The sequence below is a fragment of the Gymnoscopelus microlampas genome, assembly GCF_963454915.1.
Source record: "Gymnoscopelus microlampas genome assembly, chromosome: 19".
Lineage (NCBI taxonomy): Eukaryota > Metazoa > Chordata > Actinopteri > Myctophiformes > Myctophidae > Gymnoscopelus > Gymnoscopelus microlampas.
The window spans coordinates 39,472,842-39,486,689 of NC_139956.1; the positions used below are offsets into that span (position 1 = coordinate 39,472,842).

At 41.4% G+C, this 13,848-nt stretch overlaps 1 protein-coding gene across 1 annotated transcript in view; it reads left to right on the top strand.

The window, feature by feature from the left end:
- Nucleotides 1-13,848, top strand: part of LOC311034696 (VPS10 domain-containing receptor SorCS2-like) — a 295,855-nt gene that overhangs the window by 242,915 nt on the left and 39,092 nt on the right. Inside the window, exons 9-11 of the mRNA XM_084042652.1 lie at nt 1,573-1,752; nt 12,094-12,240; nt 12,853-12,955. Coding sequence (XP_083898778.1) covers nt 1,573-1,752; nt 12,094-12,240; nt 12,853-12,955 — 430 coding nt within the window. The remainder of the gene's footprint in view (nt 1-1,572; nt 1,753-12,093; nt 12,241-12,852; nt 12,956-13,848) is intronic.

A 13,848-nucleotide genomic window follows, 5' to 3' on the forward strand; every position in this document is an offset into this window, starting at 1 on the left:
AAATATAACAGCGGGTGTCTTTCGTTGTGAGCTTGTAGATCGGCTATTTTCACATAGCGGACACATATAGGTTTAAAGTGCTTGTGACCTAAGTTCAGTTATTTTCGTTGGGCGTCACCCCATCGTGTAACGATGAAATCAGGATTTATGAAACTCGGGAATAGATACACTTTGGACTTTTACATCAAAGTATGTCATACAGACATCTTTGTCCAGGATCTAGAAAAGGAAGGAAGGACCAATGTATTATTATTACTCTCCGCAGGAGAGTATTGTTTTCACTTTCTAAATATGACACACCGATTGGTCAAGCCTCACATGACACGTGACAATACGGTGAAATACTGTATAAATACATGGCATCACTTTGACAGTGTCTTTGCCACTGTCAAAGTGAGGTAAGACAGGAACCATCACGAAATGGCTGCATGGCTGATACATAATTGGCAGATAGGACAGATAGGACACTTATATAGGCAGGAGGGATATGACACTTACACAGACGGATAGGACACTTACAGTACACAGACAGGACGGATAGGACACTTATACAGACAGGACGGATAGGACACTTATACAGACAGGACGGATAGGACACTTATACAGACAGGACGGATAGAACACTTACACAGACAGGACGGATAGGACACTTACATAGACAGGAGGGATATGACACTTACACAGACAGGACGGATAGGACACTTACAGTATACAGACAGGACGGATAGGACACTTACAGTATACAGACAGGACGGATAGGACACTTATACAGACAGGAGGGATAGGACACTTACACAGACAGGAGGGATAGGACACTTACATAGACAGGACGGATAGGACACTTATACAGACAAGACGGATGGGACACTTATACAGACGGATAGGACACTTATACAGACAGGACGGATCGGACACTTATACAGACGGATAGGACACTTATACAGACAGGACGGATCGGACACTTATACAGACAGGATGGATAGGACAGTTAGAACATAAGAATTAGAACATTCCCAACATTCCCAACACAAGTCTGGTAAGAGTGAGGTAAGACAGGAACAATCACGAAATGGTTGAGAAATGGCGGATACTGTAACAATTGGATAGGACACTTACACAGACAGGACGGATAGGACACTTACACAGACAGGACGGATAGGACACTTACATAGACAGGACGGATAGGACACTTATACAGACAGGAGGGATAGGACACTTATACAGACAGGACGGATAAGACACTTATACAGATAGAACATTCCCAACAGCGGAGAGTTGTGCTCCGAGGAGCACTTTTTCTAGTTATTGTTTTATTTATTCTCTCGCTCGCTTGCTCGCTCGCTCAGTTCCACCACCCGCAGCGTGCAGTTCCACCACGCACCACCAAACAAATGTAAATTCATTCTTAAGAAGTTTTGCGCCTGGGGCCCCCTCCTCCCGGGAGCGGGCCCCTTTATCCCCTTTATCCCCGCCTGTCAGCGGCCCTGCCCCCCACCCATGCTGTCTCTTCCCTTTCATCTTCTATTTCTACTCGGGCCATTAACCCCGTGCCTTCTATTCCCCTCTTCACAGGACGTCCAGATCGTGAGCACGGACGAGAGCCAGGTGTTCCTGGCGCTCCAGGAGTGGTACCAGACGGACACGTACAACCTGTACCAGTCGGACCCCCGGGGAGTGTACTACTCCATCGTGCTGGAGAACGTACGCAGCACCCAGCAGCCCGAGGAGAACGTCCTCATCGACGTCCTAGAGGTGAGAGAGGGGATAGCCACCGGAGGTGGTTTACTGAAACCGTGTTGATTTTGACAACACATTTGTATTTAGTTTTAATAGTAATAATGCACTTTATTTGTATAGCACCTTTCATGACATGAAATGCAGCTCAAAGTGCCTTACAGAGCAAGAATACAATTACAGTAAAAAGTACAACTAATTTAACAATAAAGCAAAAAAGAAAAGCAAAAGCATAAAACAACATTAAAATAATAGCTAAAAAGGTGAATCAGGCAAAACAGTGAGGACATGAATAACAACACAGAGATTTAAAATCAGCAAGAGTGAAGCATTAGGTCTTGAGCTGTGCTTTAAAGCTGTCCACAGAGGCTTGCCTGTCTTAGGTTTAAGGGGAGTTTATTCCACGCCGTCGGCCCGTAGAAGCAGAATGCTGCTTCACCGTGTTTTTTGTGTCATATTTTAGTCATCTGAAATGTTTTAGTTTTTGTCTAGTTTTAGTTGACAAATCTACAGTTGATTTAGTCGACTAAAATGTATTTTGGCGGTGCCTTGATGGCGTCGCGATGGCTGATTTTACACTTGGTTGCATGTTGAAAATAGGCAATCTACAAGCTCACAACGCGTCGCGCTGCGACGCGTTGTGAGCTTGTAGATCGGCTATTTTCAAAGCGCAACACCCGATCACAACCGAACATAAAGTGATTTGTATTTTAGCTCTACTGGATCTCTTCTCCACTAGACCCTCCCTAACATTTTAGTCTAGTTTGTATTTGTTGACGAAATTCACAATATATTTAGTCTTAATTTTGGTCATCATAATGTAGTGTAGTAAAATGCATTAATCTGTGAGGCTATTTGCCATTGTTTAAGGAGAATTAAGGAGTCAAGGCATTCCTTCTCCTCAGTTGATTTTATTAAGGAGAGAAGAGAATTACTTACATGGTTACATGGCAGCTTTCAGCAGGAAAAGAGACAGAGTAAAACACAGCATTGATATTTATAGTTGGTGTGTATGCACATGCACACTCTTTTCTATAGGCTTGTGCATGTGGCGTGTGTGTTGAGGTCCACATGTCTAAACAGTGTGGATCCTATATGTGTATGTGTGCATGCACGGATGCACTTCAGTGTGCACGTAGGTGCGTGTCTTACAAATACTCAAACGGTGTGTAAATGTGTGTGTGTTGAGCTAAGTAGTTTGGTGTGTGTGTAGGTCTATTGTGTGAGTTGGTTAAGACAATATAGTGGTCATCTAGGGTCAGATGACCCCAGGAGATACTGGACATCTGGACCTGGGCTTTTCTCCCCCATGAAAGGGTTTAAGGTTTCTGTAGCTAATCAGGAATGTCTCCCAGACCAGCTAGTCAGCGTTAAGTTTGACCAGAGTAATCAATGGACTATGTTTATTAGGCCTTTGTAGTATTTAGTAGTATGCATAGTTATATCATAATGTGAGTGCATCACAATATGGGTACTGGTATATTAGTGTATAATGATATGTGATATTATGCATGGATGCATGTATATAGGTACAAAACCATGTGTTGCCCTAGATCACTGTTAGTCATTGACCATAGGAGCATCCAGTATGTGGCATCCTGCGGGGGATGTGTGTCTCTAATTCTGCTCTTTGTGTGTTCATCTTAGGTACTTTTAGAACTATGCTATTTCAAGATACTACAGACCCCCCTTGGAGGGCCACTAAGGTCCTCCATAAACGTGGGGACATGAAAACAATAGTTCTAAAACCACAAAGTAACACGAACAAACTAAAATGCATTAAAAGAACTAAAACATTAGTACCAAAACACAAACCATAAAAACCTGCTACTCCTCATGTAGAAAAAGAACAAATGTGTTAGGATCATCCAGACCCCCCTTGACAAACAAAACCTGTAACACAAATAGGCTACACAGGTCTCAAAAGATAACTAAAATGACAATCTATAAAAACAGAAGGACATACAAATCGCCATTTACTATACGCGTCAAAACACAAAAAATCGCCTATATTAAAACGCACTAGCAAACGATCTTTGTCTTCATCAGGGTCTCTGACGGACATCTGTCTTCATGAACGGAAAACCCCGTCTCACCAGAAAAGATAGAGGAAAGTTGAGATAAAGCTGTAAAAGAGAAAAAGAAAGGAGAGATGTACTGTATGTCCACGGGTTGAGGGGAGAGCGACATAGAGGGGCTTTGAGTGTAGTTGTAATTGTCCAGGTCCAAGGGGTAATGACACCCCTGTCTGTGGGAGGGCTGTGGCCTCCTCTCTCCTCTGTTACATTGTCTCCAGATGTGACAACAGCTTGATTGATTGATTGATTGGCTCATAATGAAGTTGCTGATCCTTAATGGTCACTGGCATTTGCTTAGAAGAGTCAGGCTGTCGTTCCAACTTCACTCCTGCAGTCCGGTTCCCTAAGCTTAGCTGTGGACAATGTTGCAGCTATAATTTTATCCTGACGCTCTTTGAATAACCTAGTCAACTTCTGACCTTCCTTAAAAAACAAGTCTAAAACATCACCTTTCTTGCCTGTTTTCTGTCCTGCTTTGTACGTGCCTACAAGAACTTACATCATTCTAATAACCTCTGGATCAAAAGAGCCATATTGCTGCCATGGCTTGTCTAATCCAGGCCAGCGCTTATTCCACTGTTTGGAAATTGTGGAAATCCCTTGGAATAGGGGGTTATTCTGTTGTACTATCAACACAGGTGTCGTTGTGGGGGAAGGAGCTCTCATTGGCTTGGCTCCCATCACTAATATCGATCAAGTATTCAAATAATATTTAACAATATATTTGATAGTTGTAGTAGACCCTTGTAGGTGCACTGTGCATGGCCAGAAACCCAATAATAATAGTGTTTTTTGTTCATATAGTTTTGAATCAATGTTGAAAAGCATTAATAAACTATATTGTCACTATTAAAGGTTCATACACAGACCACAAACAATTGTCAGTCCACAACGCATCTTATTTGGCAATAGTGTTCAGTCTATGTAGACTGCATATGTTGAGAACGGGAATATAGGGGTGATAAGTTACTCCAATACAAATTACCATACGTTACTCTAAAAGTCGGCACTAAAACTACAAACTCACTGATGTCAAAACAACAAGCTCATTTAGAATCAGGGTAGGACGTGTGATTTTAGGCTGTGGGGCAGAATTGTTCTGTCAGCTTTAACCCTAATGCTCAACCTTGGTTCCGGGTTCCTTGGCTAAAGCAACCACCCCTGGGGGTGGGGGCCAACTTAGACTGGACTAGTCCCCCGCAGCATTAATTAGCTACCAGCAGATCTGTGCTCAGACCATGTGGGCACGAGAGCGTCCTCTCCTGCCCCACGATCCGCTGTGAGTCTCAGGGAGGGCGTGTCAGCCGTCGCCTCCACGTCCTTACTTAAACTCACAGTCACACTTAAAAGCCAGTGATTGTTTCAGTCCACATCAAAATACCCTCCGTCCAACAAGCTACTCCTTGTGATCACTTAAGACATCAGACTCAGAATACAATTACTATGTTCAACTCAACTATTTTTCATTACTATAGATAAGAACTTATATGTGTTTCCCTCTTACTCAACTGCACTTATCTCTATGTATTTGATAACTGTCCTCCTATAGTATGCAGTCTCCTAACATAATTATGGACCTTGCTACTTCCTTTCCTCTATATTGTCACACTTGTGCGAAAATACTACAATTGGCACAACATTTGTGGATGCAGATTATTGCAGGTGATGGGCAAACCCCTTACAAACAATAATATGCATTATTGTCTCCTTATGAAGATCAAACGTTGCTCATATGTGGCTCTACATTTTTATGAATCACTCATAGTAATAATACACTATTTTATTAAACCTGTCACTCATCTTCTCTTAATTTTTGTCCCCCCTTGTAACTTTTACATATCTCCCAAAAATAGTTTTCGTTCAGTACTACAGTGAATCTTCAGAAGTTGATTTGTATCAATAGCTCTATTATACATTCACTCACCAGGCATACACATTCAATCTTCTCTCTCACTCATACATGATGTAATCATACACTTTCAAACAACTTCATACACACAGGCATGTAACCTCTTCATTGAACCCCATGGCTTTCTGCCTACCCCAAATCTTATACTGTCACTAACTCCTCCCTATGTCTTCAGGTTTCGACGGCCAGGCGAACATAGTTCCTCCAGGCACTCAAAACTCCAAAATGATTTTTGGTAGAATGCACCTAGCCATGTTCACCACTTAAAACAAAAAAAGAGAACACTTTACCTATTTCAATGAGTCGATTCCATGCCCACACAAACACACACTCAAATAATAAATTTCAAACTACTGCTATTAGGCTATTAAGTTTCAAATAGTTTAAGGACAAACTGATCTTGTGTGATACAATGGACCGGCATCCCTCAGGTCACGGAATGGGTCTGCTTATGTCCATCCAGATGAAAGGCCTCTGTGTGGTCTGGTTGGCCTTCTGGATCTTTGTATCAGGGGAATGGCCTCAGAAGGGGGATTTGGCTTCCAGGGAAGTAGCATCCTCACTGGGAACTCCCCATGGCACATGTGAGCTCAACACAAAAGAAAATAAACAATTGCATTAGCGTTCATTCTTCAATTCTTCAAACCATAATCTCTACATCACATTAAATGCATAGGGTAAAAATTGGTGGGGCCAAGGGACTGTGGGTGCCCACTGGAAGGTGGGGGGCTTGCGGGGGTATAGAGACAGGGAGCCTCACATGCACTCACTCACTCACACACAAAAGGGTAAAAGATAACCAACAGACAGTGATTGATTGTTGTCTCAAACAGACTCTACTTTTTTTTTTAAGAATGTAAAGAGATTCACAATTACTACATGTTTCATTATGATTTCCCCTATTGTTATTAACGTGGTGAAATGGAAAATATGTGTTTGCACACTTTTATAACATGCTCACAATTATAATGATTGTAAACGGTGCATTACTTATTCTAAAACATCTCTCCTGCCTCACCTCCCCCCTTGAAACATGAGAATCAGGTTTCAGAAACAGAGAGGAAAGTGTGCAGGAAAAAGAGACCGGAGCACTCAAGTACTACTCTCCAGGCAAAATGACAGGCCTGTGTGCACGTGTGCAGTTAGGTTTGTATTATGGTTGACTAAAGGCTGCAGCAAGAACAAACACAAGCGTCAATATAGGAGATAGGAGCAACTAACAAGCTCCCTCCAAGTAATTGATGCAATATTATACTTGAAACAACCTAAATTACATTACTGAAATTCACGAACCACCGAAACCGCTTGACTGTCTAAAATAAACCAAGGAAAACGATCAGTAACATATAGCCATAAAAATGTAGTACCCCCCTTGACAATGTCTTAGGTAGGCGCTGCTAAAATAATAAAAAAATAAAAAAAATTGGAAAACTGTAAAAATCAAAATAACATGTAACCTATTGAGTATGCAAGACCGCTAATATGAAATAAACCAATTAAATAAAATATACTAAAATGTAATAAGCAATATGAGACATAAAGAAAAACAAGAGTTGGGTTGAAAGCAATGTAAAACAATTAAACCAACAATATAACAGTAGCTGTAAGAAATAAGTGAGCCCAGAATAGTCCAAACTCAACTCAGAAACACAGCAAAGAAAATAGAAAAACCAAAGCTGTAAGTAAAGGAAACGATCTTGCACGTATGGAAAGAGTAAGGGAAGGGAACCCCCACGCATAAACGTAGTGACGCACTGGTAGTAGCAGCGTACCACGTGACCCGACACAAAGGCTAACAGTCTCGAATTGTCCGTTGAGAAATTAAAACAGCAGCTGATAACGTCACCATCAGCAAGTTTAAAATTTAGGATGACTAGTAGTAGCACAATAAGTATATTAAAGTCAAAAATAGTGATTCAGTTTGCAAACCAAAGCACATATAATCCAAGAAATTAATTAAAAGAACAGAGATGGTCACATGAGCGTTACCATAGCAACCAGAAAAAAAACGGTTTACGGCAGCGACGTAAAAACGCGGAAGCAACAGAATGACAACAAAAATCAACTCGTTCCTCAAACGTGTAAAAGTGACAATAAAGGCTATAAATGCTCTAATCAAGCACATGGTTCAAGTGTCATGAGCAAAAGACGTATAGTCGCTGCTTTGGAATTACGTGACACCACTCAGTTAAGCCTATAGATGAACATTCATTTCACTCGCATGAGCTAGCCTCATGAGGTAGCAACCAGACATGCTAACGCGTCCCTGTCTCCCCCAAACAGAGGAGAAATAGGAGAGCACAACTTTCACTGTCTAACTGTGGAATACACCACTTAGCAAGACGTATTATCATTATCATCATTAATATTATTATTATTATTATCATTATCATTCTTATCATTATTATCATTATAATTACTGTACTACAAAGACAGACACAGACACATCCACCGCTCACTGCAGCTGACAGGCAGACAAACAAAACATTTTCATCTCATCACTTGTACACATGTATAGCTTTTACATGTATGCAAAATGTATGAAACAAAACAAAAAGATGCACCCATACACAACACAAAACAAAAACCCTCCAAAAAGACGTCAACATCGCATTCTCACGGAAAACCACAGTTTCCAGTGAATTTAAGTAACAGCTCTTCGGCCGTAACTCAACATTTTCCAGTCTCACGGAAAACTACAGTTTCCAGTGAATTTAAGTAACAGCTCTTCGGCCGTAACTCAACATTTTCCAGTCCAGAGGGTACCCTCGCAACACCCGGCGGATTCTTTTACAAACGCTAACCAATCAAGTAAGAATCCGGTAGCCATACGCTACAATTGAACTATGAATGAACAGATGACCAGTTTACGCAGACCTTATGATGGTCATTGAACCAAATATGTCCTAACGCATGGTGGCGAACATGTCTTACAATCGTGGGAGAATTTGGCCTCGTAACATTAGGTGTGGCTTATAAATTCATGCATCTGTCATCATCAATCCACGAAAACTAAACCCAAAACGCTTTAGCGCCGGCCTCCCCAACCAAAGCTGATCAGGCATATCATGGTATTTTAGAAGGATCCCGCGCCGTAACAGTAACTACTATCCAATCGAATAGTCATAGATTTTATTTGGTTTTTTGAATATTACATTTTTTATAGTCGAACTATGAATGGAAAGACGACTAATCATTTTGCAGATCTCATGAAGGTCTTGGGCTAATTCTTCCTATGCATGGGAGCCATCCACGGCTTATAGTCCTCGGAGATTAGTCTCGCAACATGGAGTGGCTTATAAAATCATACGTCTTCCATTCATCAATCCTCTTATTAGTTTACTTTTTTTTTTTTTTTTTTAGCTTCATGATCAGTCAGGCAAAATTATTAGGAGACAGAGCGAGACGACTTAATCTGATGCGTAATCGCCTGACACAGAGGCATATCTGCAATGTGAGCCATATACTTTTGACCAAACTTTCAATAAAAATAAATTTAACATGAATCCAAAACACTCCTTCAACAAAGGCAAAAATAATGTCCCACAGATGGCAAGTACAAAAATTAAAAAATAGGTTCTTGTTTCCGAAAACATTTTAGGGACAACTATTGAGTCAAAATAAATCAACTCACCGCTGAAGATTGTCCCCTAAATGAATCAATGGAATCGGGACTGGTTCGCCATTTTGTAGTGAAATGCATTAATCTGTGAGGCTATTTGCCATTGTTTAAGGAGAATTAAGGAGTCAAGGCATTCCTTCTCCTCAGTTGATTTTATTAAGGAGAGAAGAGAATTACTTACATGGTTACATGGCAGCTTTCAGCAGGAAAAGAGACAGAGTAAAACACAGCATTGATATTTATAGTTGGTGTGTATGCACATGCACACTCTTTTCTATAGGCTTGTGCATGTGGCGTGTGTGTTGAGGTCCACATGTCTAAACAGTGTGGATCCTATATGTGTATGTGTGCATGCACGGATGCACTTCAGTGTGCACGTAGGTGCGTGTCTTACAAATACTCAAACGGTGTGTAAATGTGTGTGTGTTGAGCTAAGTAGTTTGGTGTGTGTGTAGGTCTATTGTGTGAGTTGGTTAAGACAATATAGTGGTCATCTAGGGTCAGATGACCCCAGGAGATACTGGACATCTGGACCTGGGCTTTTCTCCCCCATGAAAGGGTTTAAGGTTTCTGTAGCTAATCAGGAATGTCTCCCAGACCAGCTAGTCAGCGTTAAGTTTGACCAGAGTAATCAATGGACTATGTTTATTAGGCCTTTGTAGTATTTAGTAGTATGCATAGTTATATCATAATGTGAGTGCATCACAATATGGGTACTGGTATATTAGTGTATAATGATATGTGATATTATGCATGGATGCATGTATATAGGTACAAAACCATGTGTTGCCCTAGATCACTGTTAGTCATTGACCATAGGAGCATCCAGTATGTGGCATCCTGCGGGGGATGTGTGTCTCTAATTCTGCTCTTTGTGTGTTCATCTTAGGTACTTTTAGAACTATGCTATTTCAAGATACTACAGTAGTTTTTGTTTTGTTTTTATTTTGTTTTCGTCAGGGAAAAAGCCGACCACCATTTTTCATCATAGTTTTAGGTGACGAAATCAACACTGTACTGAAACTGTTGTACACAAAGATGTACAAGCTGTGCAGCACGAAGTGACGTCACGTGCTGTGAGCTTGTATGTATATTTTTGAATAGCCAACGTATAAATGGATAAAGTGTATAAATTAAAAAAAATGATTGTGATGCTATTTGAACTACTTTTGCTGGGGACCCCCTTGTACCCCCCAAAGGACCCCTGGGTCCTTTTGACAAAGCATCAGTAATTTTGAGCACACTAAAATGTAGATTAGAATAGAACGGAAACTTGGAACTTGAAACGTTCCTCAGTAGGATGTTATCGTAATGTATCACTATATAATGTAATATATTGTATGTAGCTATAGCTACAGTACTATTACACACTACTAAAGTATAGGATGAGTACAACTATACACTGTGGATTATTGCCACACTTATGACTAATACATGGAAATGAGCTTGAAATAAAGTGACCTTTTAAAAGGTTCAGTTTGTTGGCAGTGGTGTAAAGTAACTATACGTACATTTACTCAAGTACTGTAGTACTTAAGATTACAACCACTGAGTGTATACTTCAAGTGTATATCTGGGTGTTGTGTGCAGAGAATTGTATTTTCCCCCAAGAAGAGAATGACATACATTGTTACCTTGAGGATGTTTGACACAGTATGCACAGTATACACACTCACACGCACTTTAACCCATCTGCTGCATACCTGCATTGAACAATAAAAGAAGAGAAAGAGTCACACTAACAATGTATGTCTTTGACATCGACGCGCTAGCTGCCACGACGCACAGTCACGGCTTATCAGCTCCAAGGTAACTGTAGCTATAGATATCGTTGCTGTCGGGCAGAAACCTCCTATCTCTGTATTTTAACTTTTTGTTTTTTCGTAAATGAACGCCCTACTTGATCATACTACAGCGTAGGGATACAAATGATTGATTCATTCATGAATTGATAATTGATAACCTTATCGATTGATTAACCGATTCATTGATAAGCGGCGTTTTTTAGGACGAAAGGAAAAATTTGTGTCCGAAACCGAAAATGAGTACAGAAACATAATTGCCTTGATGTATATAACCTTAACGAGCGTCAACGAGTATCAACTGGACACAGACGCACACACATACACACCTCCCCTCTGCAGTGCTCTATGGAGTCTGTCTCATTTTTTTCCAAAAGCCCTTGAATCATTAACGGTAGTTATTCAATTATAAATTAATTGTTAACATCCCTACTAAAGCGTAATTCAAAAAGCATCAAAAGTAAAGCTTGTGTCATTTTAGCACCTGTCATTTTAGATTGTAACCACTTTAAACATTATCTTATACTTGGGCTATTCAAAAATACACATTTGAAAAATCATGAAAATGTGTGCAGATCTTTGAATATATGCATTTTTTAAAGCAAACATTTGTGACTCAAATCTTTGCATCTGGGGGATTCTACAAACGTAAAAAATAAATTCAAATACAAAATGATATGTATTTGGCCATGGACCCCCATCTCCAAATATGTTGTTCCAGGGACCCCCCAGAAGCAAAGATTTGAGTACAAATGTTTGCTTAAAAAAAAATATATAGATCTGCACAATTTTTCACGATTTCTTAAAAATAGTAGATCACAGCGCGGCACTGTGCTGCTATTTTGTGCTATTTTTGAATAGCCCAAAGTATAAAATAATGGTTTACAGTGGTTACGCAGATGCGTTCCCGCTTTTAATGGGTTCATCTTTCATGTCGTTATTTCCCAGGTGCGCGGTATCAAAGGTGTGTTCCTGGCCAATCAGAAGGTCGACGGCAAAGTGACAACCCTCATCACCTACAACAAAGGCCGTGACTGGGAGCCCTTGGCAGCGGCGACTACCGACATGAATGGCAAGCCGGTCAGCTGTGAAGCGGTACGGATCATTCCTCAAGGACTTTTTATTTTTCCACTTTTCTTTCCACTGCCTTCATGAGAATGAAGTTATTGTTATGCTCACAGAGAGAGAGAGAGAGAGAGAGTGACATAGGCTGAGACGCACGCACGCACGCACGCACGCACGCACGCACGCACGCACGCACGCACCGCACGCACCGCACGCACGCACGCACGCACGCACGCACGCACGCACGCACGCACGCACGCACGCACGCACGCACGCACGCACGCACACACACACACACACACACACACACACACACACACACACACACACACAATACATGGTATCATATCAAATGGTGTGTAATGACCACTGTGATTTAATTTGGTCTCTGTGAGGAAGGCGCAGCTGCAGTCCGCATATGCGGCATGATTCAATGCAGGTACACAGGGATACCGTCAAGATTAACTGCAAACGTGTTAAGTAATATTAGACTATCTGTACTGGAATTACTTGGGTAGAATTTGGGCAACAATAGACAGACAGGTTATATCTGAGAGTTAATCTGACTCTAAAAGGGATTATGTTTCTCTCTCTCTCTCTCTCTCTCTCTCTCTCTCTCTCTCTCTCTCTCTCTCTCGTTAGCCTGACTGCCACCTGCACCTCCACCTGCGCTGGGCGGACAACCCCTACGTCTCTGGAACGGTCCACACCAAAGACACCGCCCCGGGGCTCATCATGGGCGCAGGTGAGTTCTTAGGACGACACAAACACATTCAAGACAAAAAGACTATATCGTCTCTGTCGGGCGGAAACCTCATATCTCAGGGAGAAGATTTAGGGAAGGTTTAGGGATCAACCTAGCTCATTTATTGTTGAAAGGTCTGCAGCTTCGTTTTAAGGATCTTAGGGATGCTAGTGTGTTGGTTCTCAAAGTGGGGTCCGGGGACCCCCGGGGGTACTTGAGGGGGTTCCAGGGGGTACCCAGCTAAATGATGGACAGGAACCAAATGGACCCTTATGGGTCTGTAACTCTGAGAGTGTACAAAAGGAACCAAATGGACCCTAACGGGTCCATTTGGTTCCACTTGTACACTCTCAGAGTTAGATTAATATTGATTTTACAATATGAATTGGGGTCCCAGAGATAGAAATGCCATTAAATGGGGGTCCGTAGCCTAATGCATGTCAAACTGGGGGTCCTTGAAATTAAAATGGTTGAGAATCACAGCTATAGAGCCGTAAAAATCTTCTCTTATGGGGGTCCCTGGCATATCTATTCAAATGGGGGTCCGCGGGCAAATAAGTGTCAATTTGGGGGTCCTTGACATGAAAAAGTTTGAGAACCACTGTGCTAGTGTACTAGAATGTGCCGGCGTAATCAAAATGACATTGTGCCCCTGTCAACCTTTCAAGAGCACTTAGAATGGATATTCTAACACGGAATTGAAACCTTTTGATTGATGGTTGAGGTCATTTCTAGTGCCATTCTCTCTGAAGATACTAGGCCTCCATTTATAACGTCAACGGCCTTCAACACAAGTGAAGAACATGACCTTGTGACGTTGTGAATGCTCTCGACAGAGGAGAGCACTCAAAGCAGCAGCACAGTCCTAGTGGGTTTGTGTGTAGTCATCCCTG